The sequence below is a fragment of the Elaeis guineensis genome, chromosome 15 (genome assembly GCF_000442705.2).
Source record: "Elaeis guineensis isolate ETL-2024a chromosome 15, EG11, whole genome shotgun sequence".
In the NCBI taxonomy this organism is placed as follows: domain Eukaryota; kingdom Viridiplantae; phylum Streptophyta; class Magnoliopsida; order Arecales; family Arecaceae; genus Elaeis; species Elaeis guineensis.
Window position 1 is genome coordinate 74,104,451 of NC_026007.2, and position 17,548 is coordinate 74,121,998.

Below are 17,548 nucleotides of genomic sequence, written 5' to 3' on the forward strand. Positions count from 1 at the left end.
TTCTACTTTTTCACTTTCTGTTCTCGAGATTCAAACTGACTTAAGCATCGAAGCATCCAAGATCGGAAGATCCATCGATTTTTGATTTATTTTGTAGATTTTTTTGAAGGAGATTGGATTGGATCGCTACAGCCACTCTCGCATGACTTCATCCGATCTTTCCGTCTAGATTTTGAGCTCGCAGCAACAACTTTACTTTTTATTTTGTCATCTTTATATGTGAAAATGGAGATTTGACTGGTGCATAGGGTGGCAATTTTAGTTGATCCATCGGATATCCGATCCAACTCAATTGGATCCAATGCAGATATAGGTTCTAAAAAAAATATTCAAATAGATTAGATCGAATACAGATAATGGTATGCTCCGATCCGATATAATCTTAATGTATATCCTCATACAAAATTATAATAATTTTATATTATTTACATATATATGATCCAACTCGATCCGATCTATATCTCTATTTGATTCGATCGAACCTACATCTCTACTTGACTGACTCGATCCAAGATGGGTACAATGCAGATGTGAGTATGAAATTTTTACTTATGGAGTGTGTATGGGTATGGACCGATCCATTGCCATTCCTATCGGTGCAATCCTCTCTCTTTCTCTCTATACATTGATATTTAGTTGTTAGAGTGATAAACAGGAATAGAAATAAACATTTAAGAGAATTCAATATAGAGAATTGCTGGTAATATTTAGTTGGATTTTTATATTTAAATAAGCCTAGCTAAATCTTTGAAGAATGAATAAAACATAATTATACATGACACAATATAAAATCATTAGTATATTATTATTAATATTACTCTAACAATATTATCTAATAATAATTTTAGTAATATAACAACTATTATTAGTATTATAATTTTGATAATATTATAATATTAATAATATTGCATATAAATATAATATTGCGATATAAGTAGTACATAAACTATATTATTTAATAATTTTACATTATTAAAATAGTATATCAACATGATAATATTAAAATTAATATTATAATAATTAGTCTTCTATTATGATACAAAATAAAGTAATATATTTAATAATATAATAATATAACTATGAAATTATAATAGTTACAAAATATATTTAATAATAAAATAGTTATAATATAGTTAAATAATACAATATAATTGTGTAGATTGCTATAATAATATAACTTTTATTAATATTAATTATATGATAATAATAAAATATCAAAAGCATAGATCTATAAGTAATACATAATTTAAAATACCATATTATATATAATATTAATATAATATATACAATATTATACTATCAAAGCATCATACACATCTAACAAATAATTATCAATAATTAATATATAAAAAATATTTTTATTGTTACTCAATCACATATCTTGGACTACAAAAAATGATACCTAAGTCCTCTGTGGATACTGTTTTATCCATTTTATGGAAATCTAACACTCATGAAAATATATCTTTTCCTTGTCCAAAATAAGTTATCAAATACGAAAATAGCTTGGAGGGGACTATAAAACCTACTCCTGGGCCTGGCTGTCAATTTCCGTCGGTCAAACATGGCAATGTATAAAACGTAGTTGGGAAGGATAGAGGGGAAAAAAAAATGTTTCTATTAAAGTGAAGATAGTTTTTTGGACCTCTATTTGTAGAATATATGGTAATTATTTAATTTATTTTTAAGTTGCAAAGAAGGTGTGATTAGGGGGGCAGTTAAGAAAGGCTGTGAGGGTTTTTAATTACCACTGGGCCGAGGGTCCCACCGCCAGCTGGAATTGGACTCTTGCGGCAAATCCCATTTCCAGCCCGCATGCCTCATCACCCCGTTCAAGTTCCAACAACCTCAACGGGAGATTCCATGCCTTCCCACCGCTTTCCCACCACCGCTATTTTTTTATAATTATTTAGCCTCCTTTTTCTTCTATAAATTCCAACTCCTTGCGGTGCCGAAAACTTCCCCTCCTCTCCTCTTCTCAAATCTTTCTACCGTTCCTGTTTCCCTACCTTTCCCTCCTCTCCCCTTCTCTCTTTTCCCTACTGGTGCCCTCTGTTCCCATATTTTTTTAGGATTCCGATCTCGGGAACTGGCTTACTCGATTCAAAATCGAGAAACCATCCCCCGAATCGGGTCCTCTCGCTGCTGCGTTGCTTCGGTTGGTGGAAAGGTCCCTCTTTTTAGGCTCATTCTCACGCCATTTTATCAAAGGTGACCCTGTTCTTGTGCCTGTGAAGGAGTTTCCTTGAAACCTTCTCTAAAGATTGGATTTTTAGGGTCCAAAATCGAATATCCATCTCAAAAATCGGAGGCTCTGGTTCCAAAATCCGATCTTTGGTTTGAGTTTTTTTTTTTTTTTTAAAACCGAAAAATCTCTCCTTTCTGCCTCCTGTTATCTTTTCTTGAATTTTCTTCTCTCCTATTTCACATGCTGGATCTGTTCATCTTAATATTCCTAATTGATGTCACCTATCCTAAGTGAAATCCTCCTCTCAGGGTTTATGATAAGTTCCTCACTTCGACGCCGGACGCACTTGGTTCAATCCTTCTCCGTAGTCTTCCTCTACTGGTTCTACGTTTTCTCATGAACTTGTTTTGAAATCAGAGCTATTATATATCTATATTAGTCCATAAGCTATCTATCTATCTATCTATCTATTATATATAATCTCTTTCTTTATATTCTCATAATTTGCCTATCTAGTCTTTCCTGAATCACCATCTCTAAAGAACTACTGAATAGCTCTCCCTCGTTGTATATAAATTATTAATGGCTTCTTCCAGTGGCACTTCTTCCGGATCCAGCCAGCTTCCTAATTCTGGCTCCGAGGAGGACTTGCAGGCTTTGATGCATCAGAGGAAGCAGAAGAGAATGCTGTCGAACCGGGAGTCAGCACGGCGGTCCCGGATGCGGAAACAGAAGCATTTGGATGATCTCATGGCCCAAGTTGGCCATTTGATGAAGGAGAACAGCCAGATCCTCGCAGCTCTCAACACCACAACACAGCGTTACTTGGGTATGGAGGCTGACAACTCTGTGCTCAGGACCCAGATGACGGAGCTGAGCACCAGGCTTCAATCCCTAAATGAGGTCCTATACTACATGAATTGTGGTGGTAACCATGGCTTTGGGCCCAACGATGACAGCTTCACGAGGCCATGGAGCTTGATGGCTGAGAACAGCCAGCCCATCATGGCCTCGGTTGACATGTTTCAGTACCGTTAGACGAAGCCAATAGGGACCCAAAGGAGGGGCCCTTGGCTTTGCCTCTTGGTTTTGGTTAGTGGTGCTTGTGATGGATGGTCCTACGTTTCTAGTTCTTTTTTAGGTGGACCTGCCTTTGGTGTTCGCTCAGCCTTTTTGTGCCGTTGAGTGGGCGAAGGACGATATTTTAGTCTATTTGGAGCTTTTGGGGACCAGGGAGTTGACGGGGGGAAAGTTTGAAAGCCATGAACTGTGTGGTGTAGTGGTTTGATCACTAGGTTTCTCTGGTCTGTGTGTGGGTTACATTACTTAATTATGCGTTGAAGGCTATAAATGTATTTGGTCTCTCCGTTGTTAATAATAATATAATAATGACTGCTAGTAGTGCTTTAAAGTTCAAACCTCTCTCTCTCTCGTTTCCCATGGCATGGGTGAAACGGCCATGTAGTGTTCTATGGATTTATTTGATGAAACTTCGGTACAATATAGTATAACATCACAAGTTTCCATGACTTTTGGGCAGATATAATATTATGACTACGGACTAGCCGATTAATTTATATATTTTTTTAGAAATTACTAGCCGATTATGCCGCGCAAAAGAAACTAAAATGCTATCCAAAAAAAAAAAAAGACTATCAAAAAAGAAAAGAAACTCAAATAACGTGTCAAATAAATGACTTGCTGTATCCATCTGCTAAAATGGACTAACATAGCATTCATAAACACCCAATAGTTAGAATGGAAAAATCTCTTAGAATTAAAGCTATATATATATGTGTGTGTGTGTGTGTGTGGATAAGTAATTAGCTACGTCATTCCTGTTGATGCCTGCCTTTGTTACAATTTTTATTATTTTGGGATGATAGTCTGTTCTTTTTTGCTGGACTTGTTGCCAGTGTTATTACTGTCTTGATGGATCTTATTTGCAGCAAGTTAACAGGAATAACATAATGTGATCTCAATGGATCTACTAAGTCAAACTAATACCCAATTGCGATATTCTTCTTCTGTTTTTACTTTTCTTTTGAGATAATACCATATTTGAAAGCCGAATAAATCGGGTAAATTAGTTTGGAAAGCAAAATGCTGTCTCCAGTTTTTTAAAATACCTATTTTGCTTTCTGAAAAGTGGTTTCATCTGAGCACTCCAATGCGTATTTGGCTGAACAGAGCCCGATGAGTTCGGTGCCTCTTATTCTGCTTCCGAGCACAACCTCTGCAGCTGTGAAGATGGACCACTGTGAGTGCTACCATACCTAATTCAATAATTGTTGGTGTTGAGCCAGCTTTCACTCATTACAATGCATAAAAATAGACAACAGAAAAAAAGCCAATGCAAAAGATATTTCAACTGTTATACCTTTAAGTACCATTGTTATTGTTACCAAATGGCTCAAAACTTTTCTTTCATTTCCAGGGCACTCATGGTGCCCGGATGGGAAGTATGGCTTATCATCAGTTAGCAAATGTCATAAAAAGAGATATTGAAATGAATTATGGTCAGTCTTTTGAGAAGTTCAAGAGCAAAAGAGCAAGAGCTAGTACAATGCTCGAAATATAAGAAAAAATGGAACTAAAGTGCCTTATTCTTTTTCAAAAAGAAAAAAAGAAATGAAAATTCTCAAGCACGTTATTCTTAGCTGAGTCAACAAAGTCTTTTATGCTGATACAAGATGTCTATGTTTAATCCTGCCCTCATTCCAATATATAGCTAGTATAATGCTAGAAATATAAGAATACTAGAAAAATGGAACTAAAGTGCCTTATCCTTTTTCAAAAAAAAAAAAAAAGAGGAAAATTCTCAAGCACCTTATTCTTTAGCTGAGTTAGTGAAGTCTTTTGTGCTTTTACAAGATATCCACATTTAATCCTGCCCTTGTTCCAATATTTGGCCAAGCTTTCCATCCATCCTAGTTCTTAAAAACTCCAACAAAGAATAATAAAGAAAATAATAAAAAAAAAATGCTCAATGCCATTAACTAAAGTTCAACATGGTAACCTTACAATACATGACTCATTACGGTAGATACCAAATGCATTTTTTTTTTTTTTTTTTTGACCATAGAAAATCAAACTTCAGAGTCCATGCAACATCGAGGACCTCATATTGCTTATCTTATAGAAGCATTACTAACTACTCTCTCTTTTGGTATCTGCGTAAGGAAAGACAAACAAGTTGCATTATGATTACTCCCTTGGCATAATGGACCTCACTTCTTGTTAGATTTAAAATATGCGGTGGCATCTGTTACAACTTTCTAGTTCCCAAAATACACATCTACACTTATGAGGACAAGAAGATCTAAGGTTTCTTTTAATGTTACTTTTTGAAACTTGAGAAGGAGGGAGGAAGGAGATACAATCTTTGGGCATTTAAAATCATTTAAAATCTATCAGACCATGTCTTAAGGTCCTCAATGATGGCCAAATTAAAAATACATATCTTAACTAAGCTCAAAGAACTGGTGTGTCATCACCTCTCGTTCAGAGATGAGAACTCATTAACAAATGGGTTCACGTTAAAAGACTGGAGAATTAGAATTTGCTTTTTCTTAAAGTCCTCATCATATGTACTTTATTTCATAAACAAATGCATTATATAATAGTTTGTTTCATGTAAATATTCAGACACTATTGACCACTGATATCTATATCTCTATTTAGATATGGACACTTGCAACACGAAAAGAGACGAAGGCTATTACATTTAATCCATATATATTCCCCATGCATTATGAGCAACACTCCAGTGTCATATGGGGCAGTCAGAGTAGTAGGAAATAAGTGCGAGCAACACGCGCAGGATATTGATCATGTTTCCCAGATATAAAAGGCTATATTTTTTTGAGAATATAGAAGACTACATTTTAAGTTCAATAATTTACGAAGAACCAAGCATTGGACTGAAGTAGGACATTTTGAGCCGTCTGATTGTGCTGATAAATTCCATATGCTGCTCATAAGACTGCCGAAACAATTTTGAAATGAGAGGACTATATGAACAGTGTTGTACTTGAATGGGTATCCATGTGAGTATACAATATATATTTATGCTTATAAGAGTAAATCTGTAGCAAATATTTTCTAGAAGCCCATGATTTCATCAATATTGTTAGGAAACGAGCTCGCTATTAATTCCTTTTAACCATCAGTTATTCAAGCCATGCATGAAAATTGCTACAATATATTGATGGATACACACCAATGGACAAATAGATACAGGTTAATGCATTAAGCACAATATGAAACTGTCTGGTTTCCCCTTTTTGTTGTTAGATGAAGGAAGAATGCTTTTCTCTGTATGCTCATTCTGGAAATGGTTGCTGAAAAGGAATAGCTTAGTTTGAGAAAAATAAACTAATAGTTCAAAGGAGTGACATTTCTGATTCTATTGTATCTCAAACCTGTAAAAGAGTGGCTCGGGAAATGATTAAATCACACATCATGATCTTCATCTCTTGGAATTGGTTGCATGTTTGAAAAGGCCAAGAGATACCAATAATAGTTGAAGGCCACTTTGTTTAGTCGGCAGCTGGTAGCTTTCCATGGGCATGCATGTGATTGTGGAAAATTGTGATGATGATGCTGATAGAAGGGTTATATTGTGACTTTTTTTTCATGAAGAGTTAGGATAAGAGCACAAGTCCTAACTGAATATTGATGGTGGGTGTGGATGAGCTTATTTGCTACATTGAGTGCTTGGCAACCATTTGTATGCAGACAGTTGGGTGCCTGATTAGGACAAGGTTGTGTTTAAGACTATGTCATGGAATATTAATCAGGAAGCAGGGGATTAGGTGAAATAAGCATGCACATGTCATGAGAACAGAATGATTTGCCCCATCTTTCTCCTTATCATAAATATGGCACTTGACAAGCTTTAGCATTTAGCAGGTAATGCGAATCTGGTAGTATTTCACATGATCAAGACCAATATAGGGGATTTTGACTCCTGGATTGAGCATGACAATATCTTTCTTAGAGTTACCTATCACAAAATTTCGTAAAGGAGTGACAAGTTTGGCCTTCTATGTATTTTAAGAACAAGGGCTACTGGAACATCTGAAATCCGCAATTGGAATTCTAGCCAGCTATGCCCCTGCTGTGAATGATGTTGGTGATCATTTTTTTTTCTTCTTGTCCTTAGTTTAGTTTACTTGACTCTTTAATATATACATGCCTACATATGGGAAAAACTGACAGGATCTAAGGGATCTAAATAAAATACTCTCTTACAACTTTAAGTCTCGCTTTAACTCATGATTATAGATCTGTCAATCAATATTGACAGGCTGATAAAAATATTTTCAGCTTGTTAATTTCTAGATCATAGAATCCTAATTATGGTTACCCCCTGATTATTAAATAGAGAAGCTCGAGAGGAAATTATGGGAGATGGAATTTTTTATCGTCTTCATGTGAACTTATCTGTTGCTTCAGATACTGGCCTTCTGCGTAGGGTACCCTGAAGGAAGTTTATACGTTATTGCATGTCAGCTCCTTGTATTGTATGGGGACTTAAAACTGAACTTGTCAGAAATATGAGAGATCGAGTCACCTTGACAAACTGTGATGTGCTTTTGTTCTCTACTTTAAAAACTAGCGTAAAATCCACCTAGCTTTCAAAGTGCACAAGATGACATGATTCTCACTAAACGTATAATATACCGAATACATTCTTTTCCTTTTGTAACGCCAGCATCTTCTGATGTCTACTTTGCAATCCAAAATCTGGAGTCCAGCAACATTTCAAATTCAGGTAGCCGAGGGTTCAATGATTTTTTTTTTTTAATTTTATAACGAAACTATGACACTTTTTTTTTGAGAAGGAAAGGCTTCTTTAAAAAATAAATGGCATACAGCACACACCCTCCAAGTGGGAGCATATTTTGAACTCTGACATGCACTCCAAGTCCATTACATTTTATAAGTCAAGGTCAGATTGTTGTCCTCTAAACTGCATGTGCAGTGACATTCATCTTAGAATTCTTGAAATAAAATACAGAATTGGCTTTAAAAATAAATGATCATGTAATTGGAATTTTCAGTTGCTTCTGCCAAAGATTGAGTGCATAAATTGGTTTAAGATGAGAAATTTATAAATAATATTTAGCCCGCTATAAGATTGTCTTTACAAGAATCCCTTGCCAAATTTTTGAACCACAATTAAGAAGGTTTTATGGACCTTAGTTTGATTTAACAATGACAAATTTGTATATAATATGTCTATGTACATCATGTTCTTTATGAATGATCGGTCATTCTGGTTGAAGTAATGCAGTCAAATCATGTGCTGGCACTGCCCCTAATTTGGATCGAGAAAAATTGGGAACAAGGGAGTTGCATGAGATACCTTCTGTATGCAATATTGATACTTGATAGAGAGTCCTTTGCAATAATGGCTTGCCAAGTCTCGCACTGATGTCTGCAGATCATATGCTGCTTTAAGCTCAAAGTGGAGACCTGAAAACCCATGGATGGTCATGGTGTAACTTTAGCAGGGTGTTATAAGCAAAAAAAAAAAAAAAAAAAAAAGCCATGTGCGGTTTCAGACACTTGTTCGAAGTGAAGATTGGAAGCCAGTATGCAATATAAAAGCTTTTGGCAAAAAAAGCTTGCCTAAATTAGTTCAACCTAATTATCTGAAAATTTCGTGCAATAATAAATTCGACAGGGTGTCATCTACAAATAATCCCTCAGCAATTCTTTGATTATTTCCAAGGACACCTATACAAACTTTTCATCTGACAAAACAGGACCGACTCAACTCGTTATCAAGCAATGGAACTCGCGACAAAGAGGAAAGTATGATAAGCCTTCTTGTCCTTGTTATCAGGTTGCTGTTATTATGGTTCTTAGCCTTCTGTTTCTGATACTGTTCCCAGATCTATGGTACAATTCTCTTTGACTTTACAATAAAATATATGTTTTATTAAATAATAATAATAATAAAAAAAAGAAGGAAGGGGGAAGTATGATACGTAGAATGTTATTTCCGAATGGTGAATTATTACAAACAGCCCCGGGTAGAATCATTTTATTACAAAAAAGTGTAAGCAATTTTTAACCTTTTAAAACTCGTTTGGAGCGCCCTCGGGAGCGGGAAGGGGTGGAATGGCTTCCGTTCCCTCTGGAAACCGTAGGCTATGGCGGTTCGCGGTTCACCTGGGAAACCTTAGCCCACGCCCTTCTACCTCTTCTACCCGGGCTTCGATCCCTCCGCCCGATGCTCGACCCTCTGCGCCTCCATCCGCTTCGACTAATCCCTGCTCCTCGTCTCCTGGGTCGAGGAGGAGGAGGGAAACCGAGAAATGTCTCTAATTGTTTCCGTTCCAAGGGTTTTGATCGATACTGGATGCCCTAGATATTGTATGGCCAACAACTACCATATTGAGATCAAGCTGATTTTGATCCTCCCGGAGGGGACCATCCGCTTGTGGCAAAGTTCCGCAGGGTTCTTGATTCGGGGTAGGGCAAGAAGGGGCGAGCCTTCGGATCGGTTGCTTTCGTTCTCTCCAGATTCCGGTGAGTTAGAGTAAGTTTGAAGTTTTCTCTTTTACCTTGAATACTTGCACTAAATACTATATTGATTAAAAATCTGATTTTTGAATTGTGTATATCCGCAAAAGATCTGGTATTTGTCTCGGGATGCCCAGGAGTTGGCGAAATTTTGATTTGGATTCAGCTGTAATTGGCTGCATTCTGTAGCACAGAATCCATGTGTAACGGATGGCACATACTCAGCCTAGCATCAGAAAAAAAAAAAAAAAAAAAAACCCACAATTTACACCCCCTTTTTCTTTTTTTGATAAGAGAAAAAAAAAAGCAGCTAGGCTCTAGCCATTCGATGAAACAACACAGAATTCATATCCACCGTCGCCATCTCGCAGACGGGGTCGGGAAAAAGATTGGACCATAACCGTGGGTGCAATGATCTGAGCCCGTCCTTGGACATCCATTACACGACCTGATTTCCTTCCCTATACAACTGTGAAACCTTCCATGACGAACAGAAAAGAAACAACTGAACAATACCATGAAGCAAAACATTATTCCCTGCGACAAGCCGCATTTACCTTGATCCAAAAGTTGAAACAAGGCTCAAGTGAAGAGGAGGAAGTCTCCAGTAGAAAGCGTTGTAAGAATGTTCGAGTAATATCCTGGTCTGCCCAGCATGTTGTTATCATTACTATTAGAAGAGCAAGGCAGATATCTCTCCTTAAGGCAGTCTCCTCTCACGACTGCAACCAGCAAAGCTTTTTCCTTGCTCCTACATACAAAAACCTGAAACCCATGACTTAAACCAGATTGAACACACACAATTCTGTAAATGCTTTGGTTGAAAGTATCGTATACTTGTCCCGAGGAAAATGAAATATCAGTCGACTGTAATTCCGCTCTTCAACCATTATATTCATGAACATTTTCTTTGGAATTAATTATTAGCATTACATTTAACACTTCCACCTCTATTTCTTGTTTAGTTTCTTCACAAATCAATAAGTAGCATGATTGAAGATTAGTTCCCAAAACAATCAAGGCTACTGCATTGATTGATTGAAGTTATTTAGTTATTCTCTTGATACCTTGTTTCCCTGGACAAAGGGTAGAAATATTATGATTTTGATTAAATACTTTCCTATTTTGCTTTCTCATGTTCTTTGTTTCTATATTCTCCAATCATGTGATTCAGATATACAGAGTCTTTCTGCCGAAGGTGTAAATTTATTTTGCAAGACATGCTCAACAAAGCTGGCTGGGCAGCCTCTCATGTAGAAGTTGACATTTTTGCAACTCTTGCAGTGCAACTTGTTATCTAACTATTTGCATCATAATTTACTCTTTTCTTTGCATGAATAATAAATCATGCAGTTATGTGGATTTGGGTTTTCTTTGTTAGATGATGTGAAGAAATGCCTTCAGTGAATTGGTGAGACGTGGCTGACAATTGATTTGGGGCATGCTGCTGTTCTTTTGGAGGTATAGGTGAGAATCTAGTATCTCAATATATCAACTTTTATGACGGGGAAAAGGAAAGCTGTGTGGTAGATGCTGCTTCAGTTCATCCGCAAGGATGACCTTCGGAGTTATACATTTCATCTGGGCTCAGAGGAGAATTTGGAGTGGGAAAAACTGAACTTAATGGAAAATAATGTAACTGATCACCAAAAGATGGCAGCTGCGGGGATCCCTGTGAAAGCATCTGTTGTTGGTTGAATATCAACTGCTGCCACTCACAAGGTGGATTCTGATCTTGGAACAGAATCTTCTGGATATAAAGATGCTTATCTTGCCCATTGCTTTCCTCATCAGACTGCTGTGGCACTGCTACATCCCTTTCCAGGATACTGCTAATCTGTCTCAACCTAGCTTGGATTGGATGCAGCGTGCCATTGATGTGGATCTGTTGAAGCTTAACCTAAGCCACTGCTAAGATATTCTTGAGAAGACTTTTCCAGAGTCTGCTGAGGAGACATCCAAAGACTGTTGCCATTATTGTGAAGAGAAAACAAAATAGTTATTAAATTTTGGCCATGGAAGATCTGCGATTGGTGAGCCAATTACACTTAGGAAGTCCAAGTTGGACAGTAGTCCTCTTGGAGGTGGTTTTATGATTAAAACCTCCAATCTTTCAAATGGTATAAAGTGCACTGTATTCTCGTGCACGAACTGTTTATTTCCCGTTGGTCCTTGTCCTTATTCTAAAGAAAAACGTTCTAGCAGATGGTGGAATTCAACTATTTAAGTGCTATGTTTCTACTTGTGTTCCTGTTGGTGGACCTCGTGACATATTCAGGTCAGTTTCTATCAGATATAGGTATAAATTCTAGTGTCTGTCTTTGAACAAGAATCACTAACTTTGAATTTTGTATAGACATGCTATAGATGTCAAGTGGCGTAACCCCATGATGGTATCTAATGCCCATTCATGTTACATATGAACACCATGCCAGTGTTAGATTTCCTTAGCTTGCTGCTCGAAAGCCAAAAAAAGGGAATGAAGAATTGGGAAGAATCAGCATTAATCGGATGTTCCACTATCTTTAATAATTCTGCAAATAATAAATTTCTTCAGGGAAGGATTGCTGTGCACTGTATAAAGATGCAGCCCAACAGTGCTTTCCATATGAATCTAACGCACTGACAATTCTGTCCTTCTATAGGATGCATGTTTATCCAAACACCCTTTACAATTTCTGTAATGCTCTCAGAAACAACTTCCTGAAAGTGTTTTTTTGGCTATTTTTCCCAGTTAGGAAAATGACACATTAAAATTGATACATTATTTCAAAAAGCGAGATAGGTTATATCATCTGTATGGATTTATTGCATATTTCTCTTAATTCAATTTCATTGTTCTAGATATCTTTTGTTTCAAATGGTCAAGTAAGATAGTGCATCATGCCAATACTTGCAAGCGTTAGCATATATCGATAACAAGGTCATCAAAGATATATTATCATGTATTTCTTTTATAATATTTGACATCATTCAAACATTACAATATGTTGACTCAATGACAAATCTATATGAGTAGATATGTTGACCATTTTTTTTAAAAAAAAAGAAACTAAGCTTGGGGATAAACACCTTCATCATATGCTTATGCTTGTGATGAAATTGCATGCATGCATGCTCTTGAAGGACTTCAAAATAATTATCATTCCATCTAGTAACCTTCTCTAGAGTTCCCAGTCTTCTTTTTCACCTTCCACATGACAAGGCCTGATCTGCCTGTTTCTTAAATGGAGCATCACTTAGTGCAGTCATGCCCCCCAGTCTTCATGTCCCCTACGATTACCCTATGTAATTTCTGTCATGATAATCATCCACCTTAGTGCCAGTTGTTGGACAAGTAGAGATACCCAAGTATGACACGTTACATTAGCTTGAAGCTAGCCAGAATTTTTTCTGAGCAGGCTGATAGACCAGTCATCATCGTCCAGGTGTGGATGCAGCTGACCATTTGCAGTTGCAGGAAACCTTAAATGAGAGAGTGAGAGGTGCAGAGATACTTGATTATTCATTTTTGTTTTGTCATGTAAGGTGGGTGTTGGACACTGTATTGCACTATTGCACCTTTTTCCTCCTATTATCAACCACTGAAGAACTGGGGTGATGAGATGTAGCAGGATGGTGCACTTGGTGGCTGCTTGCAAGAAGAAACTAAGAGAAGATGATGAATGTATACCATAATTTAAATGAAACATGCCCTATTTGGAGCCATTCTGAAAACTCTGGAACAGGAAATATTGTTGAATTTTCATTTAGTTTCCTATTCTGTTTCATGCTGAAAAATATTATCTAATTGGCAAACTACATATTTTATGAACTAAACTGTTCTTTATTACAGGAAGCACATATTGCAAAGAGTCAATTGTGCATTTGCTGCTTGAAAGTGGGGAAGATGAACTTTCTTTCCTAATAGTTAGAACTTACAAAGGATCTGAGAGCTAAATCTTGAATGCTGCAACCGGTCCTTCTAAATTCAAAGGCCTGGTGCTTTTCTGGCTATTGTTCCAAAAATGTTAAATGGGGACCCTGCATCAGATCTGCAATGTAATGTGAATGTGTTGTTTTCAGACTGTAGAACAGCCTCAGAAGTCAATTCAAGGTATTATGTTTTTCTTCTTTATTTTTCTGCTTTGTGCTGTCCATTTGAATTATTAGATTGAATCAAGAATGTGGAGGGTTGTGTTTATTTATCCATCACCAAAGATGATGGCATGGATTATCCTCGAATCAATTAACTAAATATTCTTAAGTCTCGTCCATGACCTGAAGTGACATTGCTCCCCTCCATTTGGGTGGACGTTCTGGGTTTTGAACCTTCAGACTGGGGGCCCAGGCGTTCATGTCAGGTAATTCCAATGTAGCGCTCCCACCAGTTGTAATATCATGTGCAGGTGGGTGAATCCGGGGTGACCATAACAGTGTGTGCTGTTTCTTTCTTTCTTTTTTTTTTTTGATGTAATTGAGTTAGAGAAGCCTAACTCAAGGTAAATTATATTAAGATACTTAGTCATACATATTTATACATGTGTGTTTTCACACAAGATAAAGTTCTAGGTTCTGAGGACGAGTTTCATACGGGTTTCAGAAATAGTTGCAGAAACTGATTTCAGATTTCCTATGTTACAGGTTTTAAACAGACGTGCTTGTGAGTGAGAGCAGTAATTGACCCGTTCCGGAATTTGTTTCTTCTTGTTCTTATAATTTCATCTTCTGGTAGAATCTGACGTGAGTATCCAGAGACTTACAATCCCATCTGATTACCTCAGAGCATTACCTATTAAGACTCATCACGGATTTTCAGCAAATTATATGAGCTTTATGGCTCGAGCTTCAAGCTTGAGCTCCCAGAGTCAGCTTCACAGCGCAGTCTGTATGTCCTCCAAAGAAGGCATTTGGACCTTGTTCTCGGCCTCGAAGAATTCTGTTCTATGGTCATGGCCATGACCATTTCAAACCCTTCTAGCTTGAATGTTAGCTGCTGCTAAATGGTCTATCCAGCATCCTCTTGACAGAGTTCCTGATTCTTTATATTTGTTCGGATTCAGCATCTTTGGCATGCGTGGTCCACAGCATGAAAAGCCTATCAATTTGTTGGATCAGAGCTCTGGGGAGAAAAGTGTGAAACTCAAAGATTCACCTATTGTGCTCCTTCCATAAGCACCAGAATCCTGCTGCCAGCAGGATATGTAATCCTTTCCTTAATGAGTGCATTGGTTCTTCTGATCTCCAATTGTTTCATAGTAAGGTTTGTGAGTGCGGCAACCTCTTGAAACCCAGCATGTCATGAACGAACGACCATATCTTTCTAATAAAAGAGCATTGAAGGAAAATGTGGTCAGTAGTCTCAAGATTTGCATCACATAACACACAGTTTAATCCTCCTTGCCATCTTCTTTTAGCTAGGTTATTTTTGGTGAGAATTCTGTCGAGAAAGCTTAGATATAGGAAGTATTGTACCCTTAGTGGGACTCCCATTATCCACATGATTTTGATGAAGAATGGCCGTATTCCCCCGTCCGTTAGGAAACTGTAGCAGTCCTTGGAAGAGAATGATTTATGGTTGGATCATCTCCATTCGATAGTATCCAAGGTGTTTGTCAGATGGACATTCAATAAGCACTGTTCCAGCGTGGAGCGGTCCCCATGATTAGATAGCCTTTCTGTGCTTGATCAGAAATCAGAATTAGGGGTGGTGGAGTTTAGAGCCTCTGCAGCAGAGATTCCACTGAAAGGGGAGATAGCAAACATCCTAGGGAATCAGTCTTTGAGCGATTGGTCAAAAAGCCATACATTTTCTTAGAAGGAGATCTGCATTCCATTGCCAATTTTGAATTTCACCAATGATCGATATAGTTCCATGATTCTCAGTTAACTTCTCTAAAATTCTGACATGTTTTGGTAAGATGACCGGTTCAGAGAAATTGGTTGTTCATTGAAGTAATGTTCTTTAATGATCATTTTCGAAGGCTTTGAGACTTGCAAGAATAGGTTCCACCACCATCTGAAGAATAGCATCTAATTAAACATTTTAATATTTATGATTCCCAAACCACCAAAATGCTTTGGGCGGCAGACTGAAGTCCAATTAAGTAAGCTCTTGCTCTTCTTCCACTGTTCGTTACCAAACCACAGGAATGACCTACGAGCCTTTTCAATTTTTTTGATTACTTCTGAGGGTAAAATAAAATTGGACATTCAGAATATTACTGTTGGTGCGATCACTGCATTAAGAAGCATCACCCGACCTGCAATCGAAAACAGTGTGTGCTGTTATAACTGGGGATATTTTGGTGAATGAGATGTCTGTACCTATTCTTTATCTTGCAAAGTGGATGCTATAATGGCAATTATTGAACAAAGCTATGATAGCAAATCTAGTCTCTCACAATGCTGTAGAGCTTAGGGGATGAGTGTTTCAGGGTAGTAACCTATTTTCGTTCATGCTATAAGAGCAATTTGGTGTCTCAGAATTTTCTGGAACTTGGATGGAGAGTGTTTAAGGTGGTAGCCTATTTTATCTGTCAATTCTTTTTGAATGACCTATTTCTGATGCAGGCCTTGTGGCTCGTGCATGGGCCACCCAGTGCCCAGGACAGCAGCATGGAGGAATTTTGTCTTGACATTATGTTTGAAAGCAGATTTCTACAAGGATATAATTTCTGACTTGGATTCTTCAAAAATTGATCTGCTTGGGTTTGAAGTTACTGATCAATCTTCACAGCATTACTTTGTTAATTGGACCAATTCTCCCCATGTCCTCATGCATCACTGCGGGAGCGTGGGTGGGAGAGGAGGGAGGGGGTTGGGAGTTGGTTTGGGACGTGACAGAAACCTTGCATAATTACAATTTAAATTTCTTCAATTCTCTGATCAGATACTATGACACTTTATTTATCATTCTGCTCACCCGTAAATCCAAGCCATAGCCAATCTAAGTCATCCTGTAACTCTGAGAAGAAAAAGAAAGATGAAGAGATGTGAGCTTTACAGCCCAGTAAGAATTTTCATATCACACTGATATAGTACTATAGTCTGAAAATAAGGATAAGCAGTAAAATATAAAATCTCATGTTCAATGTCCAGAATAATGCAAACATTCATAAATTTTCTGTCTTGTTAAAATAGATGCATCATCATATGTTAACAGGTGAAACACTTTTATTCAACAATTATTTCATGTCTTATCTTTCATTTCTCCTTTCATAATCACATGATTCTTAATAGTTTCTTTCCGGCTCTGGACTATCCAAGTCTATACCTCAGTCATCATCCGGATTGAATCCACTTAAAAAGTCTTTCAAGACTGTTCCAGGATGAGCTCCTGGCCGGTTGTCCCACGTACGAAAGCCCGTGAGAGACTGTCCCAGGCATAAGCTCCTGGCGGGCTGTCCCAGGCATGAGCTCCTGGCCGGCTGATCCACCTGTAAGCCAGTGGGGGCTGTCCCAGGCATAAGCTCCTGGCGGGCTGTTCCACATGACAAGACTAGTCCATACCATATATCTCTTTGTTTTCATTAAATCATTATGTGTTGATTTCATCAAATCAATTCTGACTTGCATTATGATCAATTCAGATATGTCATATCCATATAATCATGCCTTCAATCTCTGATACATATATATTGACATAACATACTCATGCTCAAAATCAAATAACAGTATCTCAGGTATAATAAATTCATCGATCTCAAATCTGACGATGCAAAACCAATGATGCAAGACCAACAGTAAAATAGCATATATATAATAGTGATCATGTACAGGGATTCTTACCTTTACCGGTGACTGATCCAAGCACAGAAATCAATGTTCTTCTTTGATTTA

At 37.4% G+C, this 17,548-nt stretch overlaps 1 protein-coding gene and 1 pseudogene across 1 annotated transcript; both read left to right on the forward strand.

The window, feature by feature from the left end:
• The first annotated feature begins 1,941 nt into the window (after positions 1 to 1,941).
• LOC105058773 (bZIP transcription factor 44) lies at positions 1,942 to 3,607 on the forward strand. Its single transcript, XM_010941816.4, has one exon. It carries the CDS (start codon positions 2,771 to 2,773, stop codon positions 3,224 to 3,226), a length of 456 nt encoding a protein of 151 aa, XP_010940118.1. The 5' UTR covers positions 1,942 to 2,770; the 3' UTR covers positions 3,227 to 3,607.
• A 5,591-nt stretch (positions 3,608 to 9,198) lies between these two features.
• LOC105058775 (uncharacterized) lies at positions 9,199 to 16,565 on the forward strand (annotated as a pseudogene).
• Positions 16,566 to 17,548: the final 983 nt, after the last annotated feature.